Raw genomic sequence first — 23,905 nt, 5'->3', positions numbered from 1 at the left:
GGCACGGGAATAAAATTCACACAAAAGCAGCAGAGAGTTTCTTCAAAGTTTTATTTAAAACAAATGTAAAAAAAAAAAACAACAACAACAACAACAATAATAACAAATGTGCAAATGCAGTCTGGGGTCCCAGTAATACTCAGGCAGGCAGGACTTCATCACTTTTTCCTTCTTCCTTTAGTGCAACCTTTACCGAACCAGCCGCCACTTAACCCCTGCGGGGAGAGCGGTGGTAGCTGATCGGGGGACGCATTGGGGGTCTCTGCTGCCTTGATGAGTTTTCGGGTGTGGCTGGCTTCTTCGCCTGGGTGCAGGGGTACAGCCATAGAGAAGATGGGGTCTAGGGATCTAGAAGAGAAGATGTAGTCAGATCACCGCCAAAATATAACAGCCGGATGATAATAACCGTGCATGTGAGCTGTGGACTCCAAAGCACCCAAACAAATAGTATATGTGTGCCTAAAGGTCACCCCTTTTTATCGAACCACCCCATACAAGGTTTTTTTAGTTCAGCGTTGTTCCTTTGTTATTTCTCCGGGCACACATAGTTGTGTCATTCCTTGTGGCGTATATAGCATAAATAAAATTGCAATGCTTGCCTCTCGCCTAGGAATTGGCGACTTCATGACCCTCTTGTGCCCCTTTTTTTAATAAGGGAGCATGACTGAGAACAAGGTGGTGAGACAAGTTTACAATAGCCGGCGCCAAAAACACTGAGGGCGCATTCACATGATGCAATGCGTTTTTCATACTTTCCACTGGCTTCAGCCTTGATCACATGCTAGGGTTACATTGTGTTTCCACCGCATCTGCTAAAACGCAATGTAACATTAGCATGTGATCATGGCTAAAGCCAGTGGAATGCGTCAAAAACGCGACGCAACGTATTGTGTGAATGCGCTATGACAGCCGACATCTATGCCAGGCTGGACCTGGCGAGTCTTATGCTGGAATTACTACTATGACTCACACACAACATGCCAGTCTTAATTAATCAGAAACGGGACATAAAGCACACAGCTATATATAATTTGTATACTTTCAAGAAGAATAACAAAGGCACAACACAAGGCAGATAGTTGGGAAAAGATGCCCCACAAAAATTATTGGAAAAAAAACCTCCATGAACGCTGCCCTAAATTTCAATGGCCTGTACTTCTCCAATCCTACGGATAGGTCAGGGCAACATCATCCAGGGGGCACCATAGAAAACATCACTACTGAACCCCAACTACCCTTTTAAGAGAAAATTAATACAGACTATGAGCTCATTGGTCACAGCCCGATTCAATGTCTGTGTTTCGGCCCATAAGAATATCAATGCCTTAAAGAGGACCTGTCACCACATTTTGACCACCCTGATTAACAGTGCCTGCTGATAAAGGGTTACGATTCCTCCCCATATCACCTAAAATTATCTGCCAGTGGGGCCCTGTACCTTAATTACAGACGTTTTTCCGATTTGCAAATTAGGACTTATGTCTGTTGGCTGTGACTCCTCTCTCTCAGGCTGCCAGTGAACCACACCCCATTATTGTTACTGACAGCTCTGTGTCTCTTCATATTCCTACTCTGCCTCCTCGTACTTAGGGACGTCTGCTAATATTCAACTTACAGACATATAAAGCTTAATCTACAAATGGTAAAAATTTAGTGTCATTTTTTTTTTTTTTTTTTTTTTTACACGGTGCCTTGTGTTACATTCATGACATGTGACCAGTGACATAATCACAGGTCCTTTAGCATTCTAACAATAGCAAACTGTACACCGTGTATGTGATTACATGAAATCATAGCAGCCTCCATGGAAAATGGAGAGGAGTAGAAGTCCATGGAGGCTGCTGACACTTCATGTGGTCAGATACATGCATGGGGTACAGTTTGCTATTGCCGACAGGCTAAAGGACCTGAGATCATGGCACTGTGGTCACATGACAAGAACTGTGACCAGTAAGGAGGCATAAGGCCTGGAAAGGAGATAGGAGGGGCCGGAAGAGCAGGTCACGCCCCCCACTGATGCCAGGGAATATAAGATAAAAGGTGATTTATGTGGATGTAAGCAAAACTATCTTTAGCTAAAATAAGGTGTCAGTCAGTTATTAGAGATCTATAGGAACCTATCACTGGCTTTATATGTGCAAATGTGGTGACAGGTTCCCTTTAAGTCTACAAATCAACATGTTACCAGGGTTTGGGCATCTTGTCCATTGTACCATGAATTATTTTCTTCTTAGCATTGCTGGGGGCCTCAGCTCACAGTCACCCCACTATATAGTAACACAAAACTCACCTGTTATATTCTGGAACGTCCAACTTCAGCTCGTCCATCAGGAGCCGCATGACCTCATCACATTTTCCATGGATTTTCAGGGTGGCCACAGCGTCTTTAGGGGTCCACTGAGGAAATACACAGCGGTGATGGGTGACAACGTGGCTCCCTGTCCTGCCTACACATCCCAATATCTCCTTATCCGAGAGGCTGAGACTTCTTATTGGGCAAGGATCTGGGATAAACACACATCAATGCTCCAGCAAAGCTTGTGACACTTTCTGAAAACTAGCGCTGTGCTGACAGCTACATGTAGAAATCAAAAAAGCTGACTCTTGGTAAATGTCCTCCATACTAAGTTAAAGGGGTCGTACAAGGTATGCAAGTTATCAACCATTCCATTAATAGAGGATAACAAGCAGAAAGGAAACCTGCCATTTGATTTGATGCATTATGAAGCAAACATACCTGGAGAATGCTGTAGCTACACTGATAAATGATCATATCTTGGTTATTCCCTGAGCTGAGTGGTTTTGCTGAAATACCAATTATACCGTTCAGGACCTTGGGAAAGCTGAGTGAGGCTGGCTGACATAAACACATTACACGCAGCTTACAATGGTGGTTAGTCAAGGCAGGACTAATCAACCCGAGCTGGATCACTTATACACAGCAGCTGGGGGGTGGTGCAGCAATTGATTATTCTGTCAGGGAGAAAAGTGATTGCATCATCTCCTGCAGAGAATAACTCAGATGCTAGGAGAAGCACTGAACCAAGCTGAAGGAGACATAGAAGCGACAGAGCTTCATTATCCTAATGTTATACAGGCAGTCCCGGGGTTATGTACAAGATAGGTTCTGTAGGTTTGTTCTTAAGTTGAATTTGTATGTAAGTCGGAACTGTATATTTTATAATTGTAGATCCAGACAATTTTTTTTTTTGTCTCTGTGACAATTGGATTTTAAAACTGTTGGATTGTCACAAGAACCAGGATTAACAATAAAGCTTAATTTCAGACACATCTGATAACTGTTATAGCTGTTTATTGTAGCCTAAGACTAAAGTACAGTAAATTACCAATTACCAGAGGTCTGTTTGTAACTAGGGGTCGTCTGTAAGTCGGGTGTTCTTAAGTAGGGGATCGCCTGTATCTGCTTTATTAGCAAAACAACTCAGCACAGGGATTAACCAACATATGATCCTGCATCAGTGCCGCTACAGCAGTCTCTAGGTATGTTTGCTTCATAATGCATCAAATCAAATGGTAGAATTCCTTTAATATAAGTGGAAAGAACATCTTCCCTCAGACCTTTAAAGAAACCCTCTATAGCAGTTAGACTGCCCCATTAAATAGTGTGTCATCCCCCTAAACTGTGAATGGGATATAACACTAAATCTTAGAACAACCCCTTTAAATCTGATGGCGGAAAACATAGCATGCAGATTATGTGAGGCAGTTGCGATGCCCACCACGTGGCACCAGAATCCAGACTTCTCACTGTAAAACTACTGTAGCCGATGAAGACCATCAGCATTACTGCAGATAACTTCAAACGAAAATGTAATTGGGTCTTACCTGCAAATTTACAATGTAAAGTCTTGGTCGCCTTGAACTTGGTCTATTCATCCCCCATAGACAATGGTATTTTTTCAGGATCTAAGGTGGTACAGGAGTGTGAGAAAAGGGTGATGTAGGTAACCATAAAGACTCAAATTTTATTTACATTAGGAGTCCACACTTTGGTTAAAAGGGGCTTAAGTGATTTGCCAATACTTTACAAATAGTAGGGGTCCACTAACAGGGGAGAGCACTGAGGCCAGTGATTGGGTGCAGGGGTCACCCGCCCTTGTAAACTTAGCTGATTGTTAGGAGTTACGCTTGCAAGACCCTTTAACTGCAGCTAATAATATATCAGGCAGGGTTCCCAGCTCTTAATGGACTGTGCAATGCCAGTCTGCTTTCATGGCATGCTGGTACTTGTAGTTAACAACTACAGAAAACGAGAACACCAGGTTCCCTTTATTTGTGGTGCTACATTTACCTTCAGACTAGATCCAAGGCAGAGGATGACATCGGCCTTCTTTGCAGCTTTCACTGCCCCTACCCAGTTCAGCGGCTGTGCCAACTTCCCCCGCTCTCCAAAGTGCACAATAGAGTCTCTCAGCTCCCCCCCGCACTTGTGACAGAAACGTCCAGTGTTATGCTTGTGAAGGGCTGTCCTCTCTGTCACATCAAACAATCGCACATACTCCCTGTGTGGTGAACACGATGTACAGACCTACAGGAGAAAAGAGACCATTGATAACAAACTAGGGGGACAAATGCTTTATAAACCGGCAATCATAAAGGGTGTCTACCATACAGTACTGCTCCAAGTGTTACGTATTATCCCGGGGGACCTTTGTGTATGCCGATAGTAGCAGCAACAGAGCTGTAGAAAATACTTGACACCCGTGATTGAAGTCCGACTACTAGGGTGGTTGTGAGGGGTTATGCGCTTCTCATTAATATTTCCTCTTCAGGTGCAAGTTTTGGCTTAAAAGGGAACCAGGTATAAAGACCCTTAACCTTGTGCCACAATACCTTTTCTCCATTTTGAGTTTCCATTTTTTGCTCCTTAAAAATGATTTTTTTTTCTGCTTTCTAGGGAAAGGGGGGTGGGGTGATTTGAACTTTATTTTTGCACTGTAATTTTAGATACCACTCCCCCGGGCACTTGAACCCTAGAAGGTCTTTTACCGTATACCACAATACTACTATATTGCAGCATATGGCAGCTTTGCAGCTCATCCGTATCAGTCTGCTTCTGGCAAACTACAGGATAAACGTAATAATCCCTAATAAGATCGTTACAGATCCTGCATAATGACAAGCCTGGGAGTCCTATAGAGACATCTGGCTGTCAGGGAAATAAATTGCTGCTCCCGATGACAACATGTGAGGAAACAAACCATTCAATGATAACGCAGAACCAATTGAGGGTGTTAGCTGCATTATGCAGAAAACACACATGGGAAGATGTAACACTGCTTCTACGCCAGTTTTCTGGCAAAGCAGTGAAATAATAGCAAATTGTTGTGCAGTGTAATCTACAATTAAAATAGTGAATACATCGTGTCTGCGCTCTTTAGAGAAGCCATTGAACTTTCGTTCGCAGGTTTTCACGCAGAAGTATGCAAGGTCAGACCTGGGTTAGTTTTGCCCAGTGCCTGCCAGATACATCAAGAGGAGTAAGGGGCGAAGGGCTTTTGCCGCTCTCATACACCGACGTAGGAGCAATCAATCGTTTTGAGGCAATGTCCTTATGCTATTGGGTTTAAGACACCAAACCTGGTGGCCACTAGTCCTATTTGGCAAAACTTTTAAACATTTTATTCTGTTAGCTCCTGGCCCATGCGAATAGGAGTTCACTGCAATGTGCACATAACAGATATGCTGAAGATGCTCTCTAGCGGAATTAAATGTGGCAGAAACAAATCAGGAACATCAATCTCTCCTTACCTCAATATACATATTTCCATGAACCTCAGAGGTAGCGTCTCGTGGTAATCCACTACGAAGGTGAAGGCCGTCACAGTTCTGGGAGACTACGTGCTGCACCTAATGCAACAGAACGGAATGTATCAATAAAAGTCACACCATCTATAGGTTTGTTTAGCAATAATGCCACACACGGTCACATCTCCTAGCTGCAGGTTGTACAGAGGAAGTCTATATAATGATGGTTATATTCCCATTGATGCACATAAGTACAGCACATAAGATATATGGATGATGAGATGTATAGAAACCTACCAGCCCGGCCCTGTGTAATCGAGCGATGCACATGTGTGTAAACGTTGGCTCCGCTTCACTTAGGTCACCAGTGCTGTGAAAATAAAGTGCAAACCCTTAGTAAAAGTTCTTAGCAATGTCTGGTAAGAAATATAACACTGTATAACCTCTTACCTCACACTCTGGCCCTTATTCAGCAGGGTCCACACACCGCTTGGTCCACGATAGTCAGGAATAGCAGCTGCCTGTAACAATCAAGAAGACGGCCTCTATTATACCATGGGTATCGTCATCATACCTTGGCGGTGTGTACATCTACAATGGCCGCTTATATAGCCTGAGGATTTGCTGGATTACTGGACATTTTAGAGGGGACACTGGCTTCTGTGTGTGTTGCACCATCCAGACAAAAGAAATTGGGTTGAGTTCTCACTATACACATTAAACAAACCCTCTCCCATCCACTGTACAAGTAAATCCAATCCATTTTTCATATTAGAAGTTATTTTGGGTCAGGTGGCTGTTGATAGTGTTAATTAGCTTCCACCATGCAGGTTTACTGCTCTGTTCTCCGGGTAAATAATATTGATTGCCCAAAAGAATCATATTGTTGTTAGTAAGACTCTCAGCTCCCCTGCCTATGAGCTGTCAGACTGTCAGCCAATACCTATTCAGTGTTAACAATGTTCTGTACATCTGACTAGGAAAGGTACTGCTGCTCCATCCTCCTCTCACTGCTGTTCTATGCCATCTCTGTGATACCAGAACTTACAGATATAGCACAGAGTAAACTGCACTTTTCATAACCTCTATAGGAGGCAGCATATTACAGGCACATTCAGCAGTTTCTGTAACTAACTTTTGTAGTGGAGACAGGGCTATTCTCATTTCAGCTCAGATTGGATGAGGTAAGAACACCCCTTTACAGCAAATCTACCATCAAAATCCAGTATGATAAACCAGGGACACTTGCTCATAGATTCAGGGATTGTGGAAATTTTCTTATATTTGTTATCTATGGCCTCCTTCCTTCTAAAATCAACTTTTAAAATCAAGCTGATGAGCTGAAGGGCTCTGGGGTTAGGAATGTGTTACTAGAACCCCTCTATGCTCTATTTTCACAGGCTGTTACACTGTCTCACACTCTCCCTGCTCCCTCTGCACCCTTCCTCAAGCTTCCTCTGAGGGGAAGACTGCGTAACAGCCATATTGACCACAGTCAAGTCATGCTAATAATCCTGAATGGGTATGTGGGGACATTAAGAAATCCCGTCCGTGATGTAGCTTCATAGGTTAATCTTAGATATAATATCACTGCAGCAGTTGGTGGAGGAAATACTCCTGCATAATGTAACACAGCATGTGAAGCTACAGCATGGAGGGGCTCTGTCAACACCCCAAAGAGCCCTTCCGGTGGATTACCATACTTTTAAAAATTGATTTTAGAAGCAAGGAGACCATGGATAACAAATATAAGAAGATTACCTCAGTCACTGTGTCTAGATCTATGATTAAGTGTTTATCATGATGGACTTTGATGGTAGATTTCCTTTAAGACTCTTGTGACATTTAAATGACTCTTTATTACCGTACTGATCCCGGCTCCAGTGTAGATCACCATATGCTCTGCTTCACGCACAGAGTCTGCCAGCTCCGAAACTTTTTTCTGCAGTATTTCCGTTCCATCAACAACCTACACAAAAAGATATCGAAATAATTAACTATGTATATTCCCAAAAGTGCTACAAGTTCACAGGTCTATATAATGTGAAATGAAAACCTAATCATTCATGTATTTTTTTTCCCTAAAGGGTGAGGTGGTGGGGATTTATCCTGCACAATCCCTTTTACGTTACATCTACTAACATAAAGAGCTAGAGCTGTTGTCCGTTCTCCCCCTTCCCTGACTGAGCACAGAGGACTAAGGTCAGTCTCCAGCTGGTACCTGCAGCTTCTTTAATGGATCATTACATTATGCACCTACCCTAGTGAAGACTTGGGAGCTACCCACCCTCTCCGTGCCCAGCCCCTAAGCCATGGAGCATCTGTGGACCCGCTACCATCAAAAGCTACCAGAGATTGGCAAGATCTTCTTTCCCAACAACCCAGTAATAGGGATTCTAAAGGAAATGTACTCTTAAAATCCATTATGATCAACCAGGGGCACTTATTCATAGATCCAGGCACTCTGACTGTGGTAATCTTCTTATATTTGTTATCCATGGCCTCCTTCCTTCTAAAATCATCTTTTATAATTATGCTGATAATCCAGAAGACCACTGGGGCTTTACCATAGCTCAGTGATGGCGAACCTTTTAGAGCCTGAGTGCCCAAACTTCAACCAAAAGCCACTTATTTATTGCCAAGTGCCAGCGCAGCAATTTATTTCTCCTTGTTCTTTGACAACTTTCAATTGTTCAGCCTCTTAAAGACACCAATGCAGTTGAAAGGAGGAGGGCAAATTCGCCTATCATTGTAGGAAGATTCTGGAGGAAGATTCTTGAGTCCTGTCTGTTGAACTTCATTCTGGGGTGATGGCCTGGGTGCCCACAGAAAGGGCTCCGGGTGCCGCGTCTGGCACCAGTGCCATAGGTTCGCCGCCACTGCCATAGCTCCTTTGTGCTGTTGCTTCACAGACTGTAACATTCCTGTACTTCCCCTTTCCACTGTGTAAGATTACATCAGGCAGAAGGGGGAGAGCTAAGGGAGCAGGTGGAGACAGAGTAACAGCTAGTGATAGGAATTCCGGCTCTTCTTAGTGAGCTGGCTCATTAGGCTCTGCTCACTAAGAAAAACCGACACTTCTGGCCCCTGAGCAGCTCCCTATTAAATATATAATAGGGAGGTCCATGCCATTCAGTCACCCCACAACACTCCAATTTTAACCCGATTGTATCGTGTTGAAGGGGGCGTGGTTAGCCGGTTAGGGACGGGGTTAAGCGAGCCATCGGCTCACTTCGTACACAAACACGAACCAGCTCTTAAAGCCGGCATCGTTCATGAACGACACATCACCCATAACAGCCTGTGATGCTGCAGCAAGGAAGGAGGCCATGGCTACCACATAAGAAGATTACCACAATCATGGTGCCTGGATCTATGAGTAATGTCCCTGGTCTAATCCTGGTTGATTTTGATGGTAGATGTGCTATCAAGCTTGCAGATATCAGAGATCTCAGTCGTCCTTACACTTGGTAATCCCGGCTCAGTCTTTGACACGGAAGGAGATGCATCATCATCTGGAGGAATTAGACAAGGAATGCAGCAAACATATACAGGTGCGTGGACTGCAGAAGGTCACATATGACAAGAATCTCCCACACGTCCCAGAAGCCACACAAGCCCAAGCTGGAAAAAACCTCAGAGGGTTCTGGAGCCCAAATGAACCTAAACTCAGCCCAAAATGTCATGTTTTGTGAGAATGCCTTAACATGTTGTGTTTTAGTTGCCTATAGAAACACAATACAAGCGCAGGAGCTTCTCCCGCTGGCAGATCCACTTAGACCTAAAATCTATTAATAGGCAATTGCAGTAAACAATACAAGACAAGTGTTGCTAGCTCTTATGACTTACTGTTAGTAACTGCAAGTAGAGATACTGAAAATGTCATGGACATAACATCACATAAGGTATCATTAGGATGGAGCTATACAGAGTGGATGCTATCAGGGTGCACAATGTAAGACTGCATTCACACGGTGCGGTATCACGGGTAGAACACCTCTTTACCTCCTGCTCCCGGCCCCGCAGCCTCTCTCTCCGCTGCCGCTGTCTCTCCAGCTCCTGCACCAGCTCCCCATAGCTTTGCAGCAGCTGCCGCTCCCCGGGACTCCGCTCGGTCGCCGGCTTGTGCAAAATCCGTGAGATCTGCATGGAAAGAGCCGGTGAGAATCCACTACTCCCCGCATCTATCACCCGCAGCCCCACGTCCGGCCTCCAGTACCTGTCTCCGCCGCTCCCGGTGCTGCTCCCGCCGCACGATTTCTTCCCGGGCTTCTGCTTTCCGTTCCGCCCTGCCCATGTTACCGGTAACTTCCCTGCATAGAAACTAGAAACACCTTCTACTTCCGGGAGCGGCTCCGGACCGGATGTGGCGTCATTCCGGCTCCATAGCAGACTAGTCACATGACCAGCAACAGCACGCTCGTGTGTGGAAACCAAGCGACCAATCAGAATCTAGTTTACATTTGTTAAAAAGATATTAACAAATCATATCTATAAAGTTATTGGTTGGTGTGACGCAAACCTCTATCAGAAGTGTCTGAAGTAAAACTGTTCTAGTTGCCCATGATAACCAATCGCAGCGCAGTTTTCATTTTATAAATTGCTGTGGGAAAATGAAAGAAGAGCTCTGATTGGAACAGTTCTGCTCTCAGACGCTTCTGATAAATCTTATGTCTATACATTAAGCATTAATAGTCTATACATCCAGTGTGCGTTGTACTGATCCAGACACTATTCTATTATCTTTTTTCCATTGGGTCTTAAAAAAACCTATCCCAATAAATAAATGTAAAAAAAAATACTACTGTCAAAAATGCACAATGAGTAACCTGAGAAAGGGGATGTTTTTTTTTTTTTTACGCGTTCACCCATTTCCCAAAACAGGTGTGGCATCCATAATAAAAGTCAGAAGGGCATCTACGGTTCATGATGCAAAAGTTCAGTTTAACTGGCGGTGGGTGTGGCTTGGTCTGCGTTTGCTTTTACAAACGCAGCCAAGACGGCACGTCTGCCACCACCCTTAGAGTCACAGAAGCTTCCCTTCCATCAAGCCTACTTTATTAACAACTATGTTTATACCACAATGGCTACTATTTGGCACCATGGCTAAATTGACTACTGTGGGAGTTCTGTTACTATATTGGCTACTGTCGGAGGATTATGGAGATCTCTAGGGGAGCAAGATAGGTGGATATAATGATGGCGAACCTAAAATTTTTGTGTTGATAAATCTTCAGAGATAGCTATTTTAATAGCTGTTAATAAAGTAGGCTTGATGAAAGGGAAGCTGTTGCGTCTTCTAGTCTTTGGAAAATGGTGGCAAGCAGAGAAGATTCCATTTAAAGGGCACCTACCACCACAAATCTACCTATAAAGGTAGATCGGGTGGTAGGTGGATCAATGGGACGTGAGGATAGCCCTTTTAAGGGCTAATCCTCACGTCCCCGCAATTTTTTGGTAACTTTTATGAATCGTTTATGCTAATTTTATTATGCAGCTACTGGGGTGTGGAGTAGCCACATCTGAGGTTACACGAGGCGGCTACTCCACGCCCCGGTAGCCTATTTTCTCCTCCTACTCACCATCTTCGGCGCGCGGCTGCTCGTAGCTGCGCGCCCTCATCCGACAATCCGGCAGTCTGCGCATGCGCAGAACAGCAGGCCCACGCCTGTGCAGCCCCGGCTTCGGAGCAGTGACCGCGCAGGCGCGGGCCTGCTGTTCTGCGCATGCGCAGACTACCGGATCGTCGGACGAGGGCGCGCAGCTACGAGCAGCTGCGTGCCGAAAATGGTGAGTAGGAGGAGAAAATAGGCTACCGGGGTGTAGAGTAGCCGCCTCGTGTAACCTCAGATGTGGCTACTCCACACCCCAGTAGCTGCATAATAAAATTAGCATAAACAATTCATAAAGGTTACCAAAAAATTGCGACGTGAGGATTAGCCCTTAAAAGGGCTATCCTCACGTACCATTGATCCACCTACCACCTGATCTACCTTTATAGGTAGATTTGTGGTGGTAAGTTCCCTTTAATGCTGGTCTCCGTTATTATTCTTCATAGGGACACCCCTACCTAAAATTCAAAATCAGTGCAGGGCCTATAATCGTTATGCAGCTCGGGGCCCAGGGAAGCCTTAACCTCCCACTGGTTGAGTATAGTGTTTGATGCTACACAAGGACAAAGCCCAAAGCAGCGCCATCCATAGCATGTAGGTCATCCAGGCTTATTGCAGGTGCTGCTCACATCCCCCTTTGGGAGCTCACCTGCAATAGTCTATACAGCCACTACATTGTAGACGGAGCTGTCTTCTCACAACTCTGTCCCTAGTGTTGCAACGCTTCAAACAGAACGGATTAACATTCCATTAAAAATGTATACCTTGAAACACGGACTGTGCTACACAGATGTGTATTCTATATATTGTAGTTACTTTCGGTGATTTTTTTTTAACTTTGGGAACAATGAATGCAAACTAGATCACAAGACAATTCAGGGTATTTAAGACAAGTTCGGAGAAATAAGAGACCACTATTTCCAAATGAAATACGTCAGGACTCCGCTCCCATTGTCATCCTTCTTCTGGTGATCCTGACCTTCAGTCTGTACATCCCGTTCCTCAATGTCTTTAGTTATCAAAATTTCTTCCATTTTTGTAAGGAAAGCCTTATCTTCATTCTTGCCAAGAAAAAGCCTCAACTCTCCAAGAAGTCAGATTTCTTGTTCTCTCCTTCATAACAGGAATGAATTGGCCATTAACCCTTAGAAGACCAAGGTTTTGTGATCCCCGCGTGCCCACAACATTTCACCTTCTGGAGTAACACATTGTAAGTAGAGCAGACCCAACGTTCCCATGGCCTCCTGGCCAATCATAGCCACGGTAAGTTGTAGGGACGTCAATTTGGCTATTCTGCAATATATTCGTGTCACGTGGCGAAGAATAATGTTAAATCTTTGGCCAACCTAATCTTTACGGTTTTCTAATTTCCCCCTTCGTTGAATTAATGTGACTCCAATGCAGCTCTTTAGAAGATGTTTATTGGCAATATACAATATAAAATAGACCTTATATCAAACATATATAATATACAACAGAGGGACACCCAGATCAGCCATAGCCCTCCACCAGACAGTCCAAGATACAGACAAATCCTCCTGGACAGCTGGAGACCACGGATCAGAAGTGGACATCCCAAATATACAGGAATAAATAACATCATATATACTTTCCACGTTATTTACAGATGCAAATGCTACAATAATTTAGCAATAAATACCGGTATATATGTGTGTGATACAACCTGCATCAGTGACTCAGAAGACACAGATTTTTAGGAAGGTGGGCTCAGCAGACGCCACCACAAAAAAGCCTTGCGGTGAGGAGCGGAGACCCTAAGTTTCACAGTGAGACCATTGCACGGTATGACAGAGAATGTAATGAGCGGGGACAAGCTGCACCCCGTTATTTCAAGATATGCGTTTTACTACACACGATCGAGCACAGATCCAAATTCTCCACCTACTCATCCATATATTACAGGGATTGTCCCTAGCCATTGGATCGGGTATAATAATCTGATTGGTTGCAGTCCCACCCGTCATGAAAGTATGGGGTCCTGCACTCAACTGAATTTAATAGTACAGGAGTGTTGGAAATTTCTGAGCATAGCACTCGGCTATCTCCGGAACTCCCTTTAACTGTTAGTCACCGGTAACTGAATACTCCCATAGTATTGAAGAGAACGTCAGGATGCACAATCCACCTACCACTTCATTCAATTTGTGAGAATGGGACCCCCGGTGTTGTGATCGGTTGGATCCCCACTGACCAGATGTGCTGTGGATAGAGGATAACAATCAACTTGAAACAGCCCCTTTAAGAGATGATCTGTTTAGAGTTTTTGTCTCTAGAGGACCTGTCCGGGTCATGCATTAATCAGACAATCCCTATATTTTCATGAACAAAGTGTAATACTGAATATCACCTGTGGGGGTGTTGTGGGGGATCGGAACACTTATTGGGTTAGCACAAACAGAGATGATAAGCTTGGGTTTCAGTGGAGGAGGGGGGGGGGGTTACTTTCAGATTCCTTTATTGTTAAAGAGAAACCCAACATCCAAAATCCTAAATGTGGTCCCTCAAATTTTCTTATACAGAGGACATTGCGACATTTGGGTATATACAGATATCGTTTGTATATACCCATATAGCTTATCAAATCAATTTATGTAGAATACGTTATACTCAATTATCTAAAAATTTGCTATGTTCTCAAGGACCACGCAAGGCTGTGTAGTCAAGTCATCCCCCCCCTCCCCTCCAACTCTGACTCCTTCATAAATCTATAATAATCACAGTTTTTTATCTAATAAATAGGAATCTTGATTGATACAATGTAAAATTTAAAGATGTCCTATATTCATACAAAATTAATATACAACTTATGTTTAAATAATGTTTTAAATAATGCTCTATTCACATGGGAGACTCGTGAGCTCTGTTATCACTGGAGGTCCCAGGGATTGAAAACTCACCCTCTATCCTATGAATAAGCGAAAGTGGGGGGAAGGGGGGGGGTTCTTGTTTGATCTGTCGTAAATCTATAACAAACCTTGGATATTTAATTTAGGTAATCGGACGCTGGGTCCCTAAGAGAATTCATCATGATAAACCAGGGACACTTCATAGATCCAGGCACCGGGACTGTGGTTATCCATGGCCTCCTTCCTTCTAAAATCAACTTTTATTATTATGCTAATGAGTCAGAAGGGCTCTGGGGGAAAAGGGGCATTACCAGAGGCCCTCTGTGCTGTAGCTTCACCCCTCCCTCTGCAAGCTGTAATCTCACACAGTAGGAGGGTGAGAAGTGCTCCTGCACAGTGTAGCAGCCCGTGAAGCTACAGCACGCAGGCCTTCTGGGTAATTAGCAAAATTATAAAAGTTGATTTTAGAAAAGGGTGGTTTGTAGGACCATCTAGGATCTATTCTATGTATAGGTATTTAGTCTGAAAAACCTCTTCAATAAAACATCGAAGACCTGCTCTGGATAGAAGACAGATCACAGCTTTGACATGCTCTTCAGATACAGAACTAACATCTTTACCTTGCAAATGATAAAGAATTTTCCACATCACCAAGTTCTCCGGTGATGTCACTAACTGCTGTATACCGATACGTTGAGCACCCATCTCCATACTGGATACTAGAGACAGTAGGACTTTATATAAAACCTTACAACAAACTAATGCAACCCCAACTATTCACCAACGCAACAAAAACACAGCACTGACCCAAACACCTGAGCCCAGAGCGACCAGAACTGTGGACAAGTCAGAAAGATAAACTTTATAAGAACTTTTTAGCTACAAAACACGGATGTGGTCTATGTGGGGCCCGTAAGTTATCATTCGGGCTATGCTGTGGACAAAAAAAAAAAAAAAAATTAACGGATAGGCTTAACAAAGTCATATATATCCAATGACCGTCGTCAGCTATTCCTCCACACTCTCCATACACTGGCATGCTCAGTTCAGAATAGATTGGTCCCTTCGCCAAAGCTTCTAATCTTTGGTGGTCTCTTGTATAATCGTGTTTAGGTCTTTCATAGAGAAGGCTTTGATCCATCATCGAATTATGGATTGGGTAACATAGGATCTCATTAATAATTGCAGCGCTTATACCCCTATAGTACAGATAGCTGTTCCCATCAACATAGTCTGACATATAGTTTTTTGGCACAGAAAAGCCACCGACTTCATACAATATTCCACCACATCGAGAAGAAGAAACCATGACACTCACTGACCACGAGAGAAGACACACACACACAGTCTGACAACACAGGACAGCCGCAGCACCTCACAAAATCACCAAGTAATCCAGCATAGTCCGAAATCACAAACTACACGGCACACACAAACACACAAGGGCGTCAGTCACTAGTCCACAAATAAGCAGAACCACCTGACATCACGCTGTAAGGACGGAGCCACGACACCGCGGACTTCAAGTATCCACTGCAAGTACTGACCCAAGGACGAGGAGCACAACCTGGACGTCACACTTACACACCGACAGGACGGGAAACTCCAAACACGGACACATCTCTTTCAAGTGTGAAGACTACAGCTGCTGGTTATATGCGGAGGGCGGCCAAAAGTTGGCCTGGGTCGTATGAGACCTCCCACCATTTGTCACTTTCCTCCCTGCTGCAAAGACACAAAAGCCAAAAAGTCACATTCCCTGCCACAGTACCCAAAGGCCATTTTCTCTACTGAGACTTTCGTTTCATTACTGAAACTCCAGAAACCTCTTTGGCAGCTAAGGAATTCTTTGGGTACTTGTGCTTTGGGAGGTCAATGGTGCCATCGGGTTGGTGACACCCCTAAGAATGTGCCTCGGTTTTAGACTTCACTATGGTAATGACACTAGTGGTGGCTACTTTCCCTGGTATGAGAGGCCTCATGCCAGGGGTGTACGGCCCTCTCGGAGGGTTGATGGGATTCCTCGCTACAGTCCGGGCAAAGTTCTGCAGAGCTTCATACTTTGACCTCAGAGAGTCCAGTTCCTGGCGCATGCTGGCGTTCTCGGAGGCCAGTTTCTCCACCTCCTGCTGCAGCTCGGCCTTCTGCTTCTCCAGCTCCTCCTTTTGGGTTACCCGCTTCACCCGGCAGCTGGCTGCATATCCACGATTCTTAAGGGTGCGGCGTCGTTGCTTCAGTTGGATGATCTCTTCCTTGGACAAACCACGAAGGTGCTGATTCAGCTCCCGCACAGACATGGTGACCAGTTCTTCATCTGTAAGGCTGGTGCCATTCTCCCCTGGCTCCCTCTTTACCTAAAATAAATGGAGGGAGTTATGATTATGTGTAATCATATCTTGGAGTATGTAGTACAGAGCAGAGAACCATTAATCCAGGTTTGTAGCTCCTGAAGTGCTCTGGGTGGGTCTTTCAGCTTGAAGAGCTTTCTGCTTTTTGCAATGAACTGATCCACAGCCCCTCCCCACTGCTCTGAGAGACTGCTGTAAGTATCCAACCAAATCCTGATACAGCTCCTACTTGCAGAAGGGGGGAAGGGGCTGTCCAGCATCACAGGGCAGAGAAGAGAAAGCTCTTCAGGCAGACCTTGCAAGAACTGGAGACCTGGATTATAGCTTCACTTCTCCCAATCCTGTCACATACAGAATGAGCTGCTGCCTAATATGGTCTGGAGCTTTTCTGAAAGATGTCCTTTAAATCAACCCCTTTAAGACTGTACATGTTGTGTTGCCAGCCAAAAGTACAATAGTGAATGCAGAATTGGTTTTTGGTGAAGTTTGCAGCCAAGGCCACCTGCAATATATAATTTGGGACACTAAACTACCCATAGGTCCTTAAGGTCCAGTTTTGTGTAATTATTGAGCGCTATTTATTACGTCGATGACTGCAAAAAACCCAAAAAACAAGCGTTTCTATTTGTCTCATCTGGCACATGGGCAGAGAAGCTGGGGTAGACTACTCCGGCTTCATTCAAGTAACACACAACAACTGAGTGGGGTCTTATACGACTTATCCGACTCAACTATTGGTATATCGGACACACATGTTTATTTTGGAACACTAAACAACAGGTCTATAAGGATTTTTCTTTGGATTTAAAGTACAAAAAGGTTAAAGTAATACAATTACTTTTTAAAATAGGTAATTTAAAAAAAAAATATTAATCTAATGAGGGACTCTCGATGAGCTAAAGGTATTGGAATGGGATCTCTATTTTGTTTCAGAGCTTTCGTTTGTACATACTCGAGTATAAGACGAGGCACCTAATTTTAGACTTGAGTATAAGCAGAGTTAGGTTTTTCCTAGAACAATTTTTGGGCGCTCCAGGCAGCATCTTTTATCTTTCGGCTTCCTGAGTAGCCGCGTGGGTAGAGATAGGTCCATGCACTCTGCCTGTGCACACATAATGACACAGCGCCGCCTGATGGCTTCATAGTGTGCAGGTGCATGAACCCGTCTCTACCAGCACTGTTACACAGGAAGCCCAAGAAAGAAGAAGAGCTGCAGGGAGCACCTTAGGCATGTACAGAGTTTATATTTTGTATATAACGAGGGGCTGCTGCTGGGCATTACATTAGTGAGGGGAGGCTGCTGGGCATTTTATTACTGGTGGAGACTGCTGGGCAATACATTAGCGGGGGGAGGCTGCTGGACATTACATTAGCGGGGGGGGGGGCTGCTGGACATTACATTAGTGAGGGGAGGCTGCTGGACATTTTATTACTGGTGGAGACTGCTTGGGCTTTAATTACTGGGGGAGGCAGCTGGACATTTCATTCTCTCTTTTCCTCATATTTCTATATATAATTTAATACTGACATAAAAAAACTCTGGGAGACATACTACCCCAGTAAGTGTTGTTAATCTTGCAGTTTTTACTATAAGTGGGGTAACCTACCCAGCAAAGCATTAGTCACTGGCACAGCTGATTTTTTAACTCTGTTATCCTCGGGGGTAATAATGTCATGGGCTGCTTTGTAAGGAGCTTAGTGTCACTGAAGTGAATGGAGCTGAGCTGCACTACCAAGTATAGCCACTATACAGTGTATGGCGCTGTGCTTGGTAAGCAGTGAAGACATGGAAGAGCTCTCTTCGGGATGCCAAGTGTCTGATATCCACAGATCTGATATCAATGTCCTGAAAAATCCATTAATTATGAAAGCAGAATGTGTGATATGTTATTATCATTAATGACACCAAATAATTCTTAATAATGTGTCACCAATGTATGTAATATCCAGAGGATCCCTTTAAGACAGGAGCTGTTAGCATTGGACGCTCCTTACCTTCAGAGCTTTGCTGTTTCCCTTGCTGAGAGTCGTCATACCCTGGGAACCGTGTGTCAGCAAACTACAAAGAGAGGAAGCAACGCGTTAGTGTCACCTCCAAACCCGGCTCCGTGCCCGCCTCGCCCCCTCACCTAGTGCTGTCCATGTGCCCACAGGTCCTGATCCCTCACCCTACGACTGAAAGGAGACAAATCCAATTGCGATCCCTGCTGAACCTAACTTTCTAAATGAGCTGGGAGGGAGAGCGCAGGGAGCGGGCGAGTCATGCTGAGTCAGCAGAACGCTGTATCAGAGAGCAGCACGCTGTATCCTGTGTGTGTATATACCCACAGACGCGCTCACACCACACAGCTACGCCCCCTATAGGCCGATGTGACACACAGAAAATCACCTGCTGAGATGTATTTTTAAAGGGGTGTTGTATTATTGACTGTCTATAGGTGATCAATATCAGATTGGAGGGGGCCCAGCACATGGCACCAGTCAGAAGTGGCTGCAGCGCTCCACTCATCTCCCCTTTTACTTCCCAGGTCATAGATGTAATACCAAGCATGGCCACTGTACAATGTGAGGCACTGTGCACATTTTCCCGAATGCTGCAGCTGGGGAACCAGGTAAAATCCCCACCCTCCAGTTCATATTGATTCCAAATTAATAATAAAATCCTGCAATGTCCCTTTAAGTCTGCTGCAGGTCAACCTCTGCCTTTTAAATTGTAGATTTTGTTGTATAATTTGCCAACAGATCCACAATACCAACCCCCAAAACCACTTGGTGCTGCACTATATGAACATTATTCGAAATGTGGATATGTCAGAACTGCCTGAATATGGGAGTCATCTTTAATTTAAGAAATTATTGGGGATTTACTGCAGCATCGGATCCATGTGATATATCTGGAGGATAATGGGGCCAAAACCGGGAGTAGTGGTGACAGAACAGCGGGGAACACTGGAATAGCAGGGTTAGATCAGAGGGGAGCACCGGAGTAGTGGCGCTGGAGAAGCAGGGAGCACCGGAGAAGAGGCGCTGGAGGAGCAGGGAGCACCGGAGTAGTGGCGCTGGAGAAGCAGGGAGCACCGGAGAAGAGGCGCTGGAGGAGCAGGGAGCACCGGAGAAGAGGCGCTGGAGGAGCAGGGAGCACCGGACTAGTCGCGCTGGAGGAGCAGGGAGCACCGGAGTAGTGGCGCTGGAGGAGCAGGGAGCACCGGACTAGTCGCGCTGGAGGAGCAGGGAGCACCGGAGTAGTGGCGCTGGAGGAGCAGGGAGCACCGGAGTAGTGGCGCTGGAGGAGCAGGGAGCACCGGAGTAGTGGCGCTGGAGGAGCAGGGAGCACCGGAGTAGTGGCGCTGGAGGAGCAGGGAGCACCGGAGTAGTGGCGCTGGAGGAGCAGGGAGCACCGGAGTAGTGGCGCTGGAGGAGCAGGGAGCACCGGAGTAGTGGCGCTGGAGGAGCAGGGAGCACCGGAGTAGTGGCGCTGGAGGAGCAGGGAGCACCGGACTAGTCGCGCTGGAGGAGCAGGGAGCACCGGACTAGTCGCGCTGGAGGAGCAGGGAGCACCGGACTAGTCGCGCTGGAGGAGCAGGGAGCACCGGACTAGTCGCGCTGGAGGAGCAGGGAGCACCGGACTAGTCGCGCTGGAGGAGCAGGGAGCACCGGACTAGTCGCGCTGGAGGAGCAGGGAGCACCGGACTAGTCGCGCTGGAGGAGCAGGGAGCACCGGAGTAGAGGCGCTGGAGGAGCAGGGAGCACCGGAGTAGAGGTGCTGGAGGAGCAGGGAGCACCGGAGTAGTGGCACTGGAGGAGCAGGGAGCAGAGGCGCTGGAGGAGCAGGGAGCACCGGAGTAGTGGCGCTGGAGGAGCAGGGAGCACCGGAGTAGTGGCGCTGGAGGAGCAGGGAGCACCGGAGTAGTGGCGCTGGAGGAGCAGGGAGCACCGGAGTAGTGGCGCTGGAGGAGCAGGGAGCACCTGAGTAGAGGCGCTGGAGGAGCAGGGAGCACCTGAGTAGAGGCGCTGGAGGAGCAGGGAGCACCGGAGTAGAGGTGCTGGAGGAGCAGGGAGCACCGGAGTAGAGGCGCTGGACCCCAATCCTGCCGTCAGTCACGTTAGTCAGTGTTATGGTGTGACTAGTGCTGTAGCGCCATCTAGTGAGGAAACACCGCAGTCCTCAGCATCATGACATTGCATCTCAGTCCTCACACAGGGGCAGAGCGCGACCTGCTCACAGCTGACTGTCCGCTACACTTGCATCCTGCCTGACCTCCCCCGAGCTGATACTTCGTTACAATGTCTCCAGATTTCCCTCCACTTCCCTCTCTCCTTCTGTGGAAATGTTAGATGTCACAAGGAATGTGTAACTTTTGCGGGCACGGAGATCTAGAAACACACAGGACATGACACACACCCGGCACAAGCATGACAAGTCACCTGTCCCAGCCAGACCCGGCGAGCACCTGCCAGTCACAGCTCCGCCCTTTCTCCTTCCTCATGACATCACGGCTGCAGTGACGTCACACATCGTGCAGGGTAGGAGCCCCCCAGGGAGCGGGTACGGCCGGTGTAGATCACGTGACGCGCAGCTCCGGGACCCCCGTCACTTGAGCCCCCGCACACTGACAGCACGGCGGAGGATGGAACCTAGCGGGTTAAAGGACCCCGGGTGACGTCATGGTCATGTGATCGGTCACATGTAAGGGGAGGGGCCATGCGCTGGGCTGTACTTTACTAAGTGTTCACACAACATAGACAGGTGGACGGTGCAGCATGGACGTGTGTGCAATAAGGTTTCAATAAAGCTCTGCACTACAGTGTATTTACAGCGCTGTATGTGTGTATAATCTGTATGCGGCAGCGCTGTATGTGTATATAATCTGTATGCACAGCGCTGCATGTGTGTATAATCTGTATGCACAGCGCTGCATGTGTGTATAATCTGTATGCGGCAGCGCTGTATGTGTGTATAATCTGTATGCACAGCGCTGCATGTGTGTATAATCTGTATGCGGCAGCGCTGTATGTGTGTATAATCTGCACAGCGCTGTATGTGTATATAATCTGTATGCGGCAGAGCTGTATGTGTATATAATCTGTATGAGGCAGCGCTTTATGTGTATATAATCTGTATGAGGCAGCGCTTTATGTGTATATAATCTGTATGCGGCAGCGCTGTATGTGTATATAATCTGTTTGCGGCAGCGCTGTATGTGTGTATAATCTGTATGCGGCAGAGCTGTATGTGTATATAATCTGTATGCGGCAGAGCTGTATGTGTATATAATCTGTATGCGGCAGCGCTTTATGTGTATATAATCTGTATGCGGCAGAGCTTTATGTGTATATAATCTGTATGCACAGCTCTGTATGTGTATATAATCTGTTTGCGGCAGCGCTGTATGTGTATATAATCTGTATGCGGCAGCGCTGTATGTGTATATAATCTGTATGCGGCAGCGCTGTATGTGTATATAATCTGTATGCGGCAGCGCTGTATGTGTATATAATCTGTATGCGGCAGCGCTGTGTGTGTGTATAATCTTTATGCGGCAGCGCTGTGTGTGTGTATAATCTTTATGCGGCAGCGCTGTGTGTGTGTATAATCTGTAAGCGGCAGCGCTGTGTGTGTGTATAATCTGTAAGCGGCAGAGCTGTGTGTGTGTATAATCTGTAAGCGGCAGAGCTGTGTGTGTGTATAATCTGTACGCGGCAGAGCTGTGTGTGTGTATAATCTGTACGTGGCAGCGCTGTGTGTATAATCTGTACGCGGCAGCGCTCTATGTGTAAATAATCTGTAAGCGGCAGAGCTGTGTGTGTGTATAATCTGTACGTGGCAGCGCTGTGTGTATAATCTGTACGCGGCAGCGCTGTATGTGTAAATAATCTGTACGCGGCAGCGCTGTGTGTGTGTATAATCTGTACGCGGCAGCGCTGTATGTGTGTATAATCTGTACGCGGCAGCGCTGTATGTGTGTATAATCTGTACGCGGCAGCGCTGTATGTGTGTATAATCTGTACGCGGCAGCGCTGTATGTGTGTATAATCTGTACGCGGCAGCGCTGTATGTGTGTATAATCTGTACGCGGCAGCGCTGTATGTGTGTATAATCTGTACGCGGCAGCGCTGTATGTGTGTATAATCTGTACGCGGCAGCGCTGTATGTGTGTATAATCTGTACGCGGCAGCGCTGTATGTGTGTATAATCTGTACGCGGCAGCGCTGTATGTGTGTATAATCTGTACGCGGCAGCGCTGTATGTGTGTATAATCTGTACGCGGCAGCGCTGTATGTGTGTATAATCTGTACGCGGCAGCGCTGTATGTGTGTATAATCTGTACGCGGCAGCGCTGTATGTGTGTATAATCTGTACGCGGCAGCGCTGTATGTGTGTATAATCTGTACGCGGCAGCGCTGTATGTGTGTATAATCTGTACGCGGCAGCGCTGTATGTGTGTATAATCTGTACGCGGCAGCGCTGTATGTGTGTATAATCTGTACGCGGCAGCGCTGTATGTGTGTATAATCTGTACGAGGCAGCGCTTTATGTGTATATAATCTGTACGAGGCAGCGCTTTATGTGCATACAGATTATATATCTGTATGCGGCAGCGCTGTATGTGTATATAATCTGTTTGCGGCAGCGCTGTATGTGTGTATAATCTGTATGCACAGCGCTGTATGTGTGTATAATCTGTATGCGGCAGAGCTGTATGTGTGTATAATCTGTATGCGGCAGCGCTTTATGTGTGTATAATCTGTATGCGGCAGAGCTTTATGTGTATATAATCTGTATGCACAGCTCTGTATGTGTATATAATCTGTTTGCGGCAGCGCTGTATGTGTATATAATCTGTATGCGGCAGCGCTGTATGTGTATATAATCTGTATGCGGCAGCGCTTTATGTGTATATAATCTGTATGCGGCAGAGCTGTATGTGTATATAATCTGTATGCGGCAGAGCTTTATGTGTATATAATCTGTATGCGGCAGCGCTGTGTGTGTGTATAATCTTTATGCGGCAGCGCTGTGTGTGTGTATAATCTGTAAGCGGCAGAGCTGTGTGTGTGTATAATCTGTAAGCGGCAGAGCTGTGTGTGTGTATAATCTGTACGCGGCAGAGCTGTGTGTGTGTATAATCTGTACGCGGCAGAGCTGTGTGTGTGTATAATCTGTACGTGGCAGCGCTGTGTGTATAATCTGTACGCGGCAGCGCTCTGTGTGTAAATAATCTGTAAGCGGCAGAGCTGTGTGTGTGTATAATCTGTACGCGGCAGAGCTGTGTGTGTGTATAATCTGTACGCGGCAGAGCTGTGTGTG

At 46.0% G+C, this 23,905-nt stretch overlaps 2 protein-coding genes across 5 annotated transcripts; both read right to left on the bottom strand.

The window, feature by feature from the left end:
* Positions 1 to 32: 32 nt before the first annotated feature.
* SIRT7 (sirtuin 7) lies at positions 33 to 10,204 on the bottom strand. 2 transcript variants are annotated; one of them, XM_072112239.1, is made up of 10 exons: positions 9,989 to 10,203; positions 9,775 to 9,912; positions 7,634 to 7,738; positions 6,220 to 6,290; positions 6,067 to 6,139; positions 5,773 to 5,871; positions 4,313 to 4,549; positions 3,847 to 3,927; positions 2,291 to 2,397; positions 33 to 348 (listed from the first exon to the last, which is right to left on the bottom strand). In XM_072112239.1, the coding sequence occupies exons 1-10, from the start codon at positions 10,064 to 10,066 to the stop codon at positions 159 to 161; spliced, it is 1,179 nt and encodes a 392-aa protein (XP_071968340.1). In that variant the 5' UTR covers positions 10,067 to 10,203; the 3' UTR covers positions 33 to 158. The 2 variants fall into 2 exon arrangements, with proteins under 2 accessions (XP_071968340.1, XP_071968341.1); XM_072112240.1 differs by lacking the exon at positions 7,634 to 7,738 and having other exon boundaries at positions 9,989 to 10,204.
* Positions 10,205 to 12,788: 2,584 nt separating this feature from the next.
* MAFG (MAF bZIP transcription factor G) lies at positions 12,789 to 21,270 on the bottom strand. Of its 3 annotated transcripts, none has more exons than XM_072112238.1 (3): positions 20,999 to 21,270; positions 18,592 to 18,655; positions 12,789 to 16,602 (listed from the first exon to the last, which is right to left on the bottom strand). In XM_072112238.1, the coding sequence occupies exons 2-3, from the start codon at positions 18,628 to 18,630 to the stop codon at positions 16,150 to 16,152; spliced, it is 492 nt and encodes a 163-aa protein (XP_071968339.1). In that variant the 5' UTR covers positions 18,631 to 18,655; positions 20,999 to 21,270; the 3' UTR covers positions 12,789 to 16,149. The 3 variants fall into 3 exon arrangements, with proteins under 3 accessions (XP_071968339.1, XP_071968337.1, XP_071968338.1); XM_072112236.1 differs by having other exon boundaries at positions 21,022 to 21,270; XM_072112237.1 differs by lacking the exon at positions 20,999 to 21,270 and adding an exon at positions 18,726 to 18,801.
* Between the last annotated feature and the right edge of the window lie 2,635 nt (positions 21,271 to 23,905).

The sequence above is a fragment of the Engystomops pustulosus genome, chromosome 6 (genome assembly GCF_040894005.1).
Source record: "Engystomops pustulosus chromosome 6, aEngPut4.maternal, whole genome shotgun sequence".
NCBI lineage: Eukaryota > Metazoa > Chordata > Amphibia > Anura > Leptodactylidae > Engystomops > Engystomops pustulosus.
The sequence above is the reverse complement of the archived record's forward strand: the minus strand, read 5'-3'. Positions and strand labels throughout refer to the sequence as shown.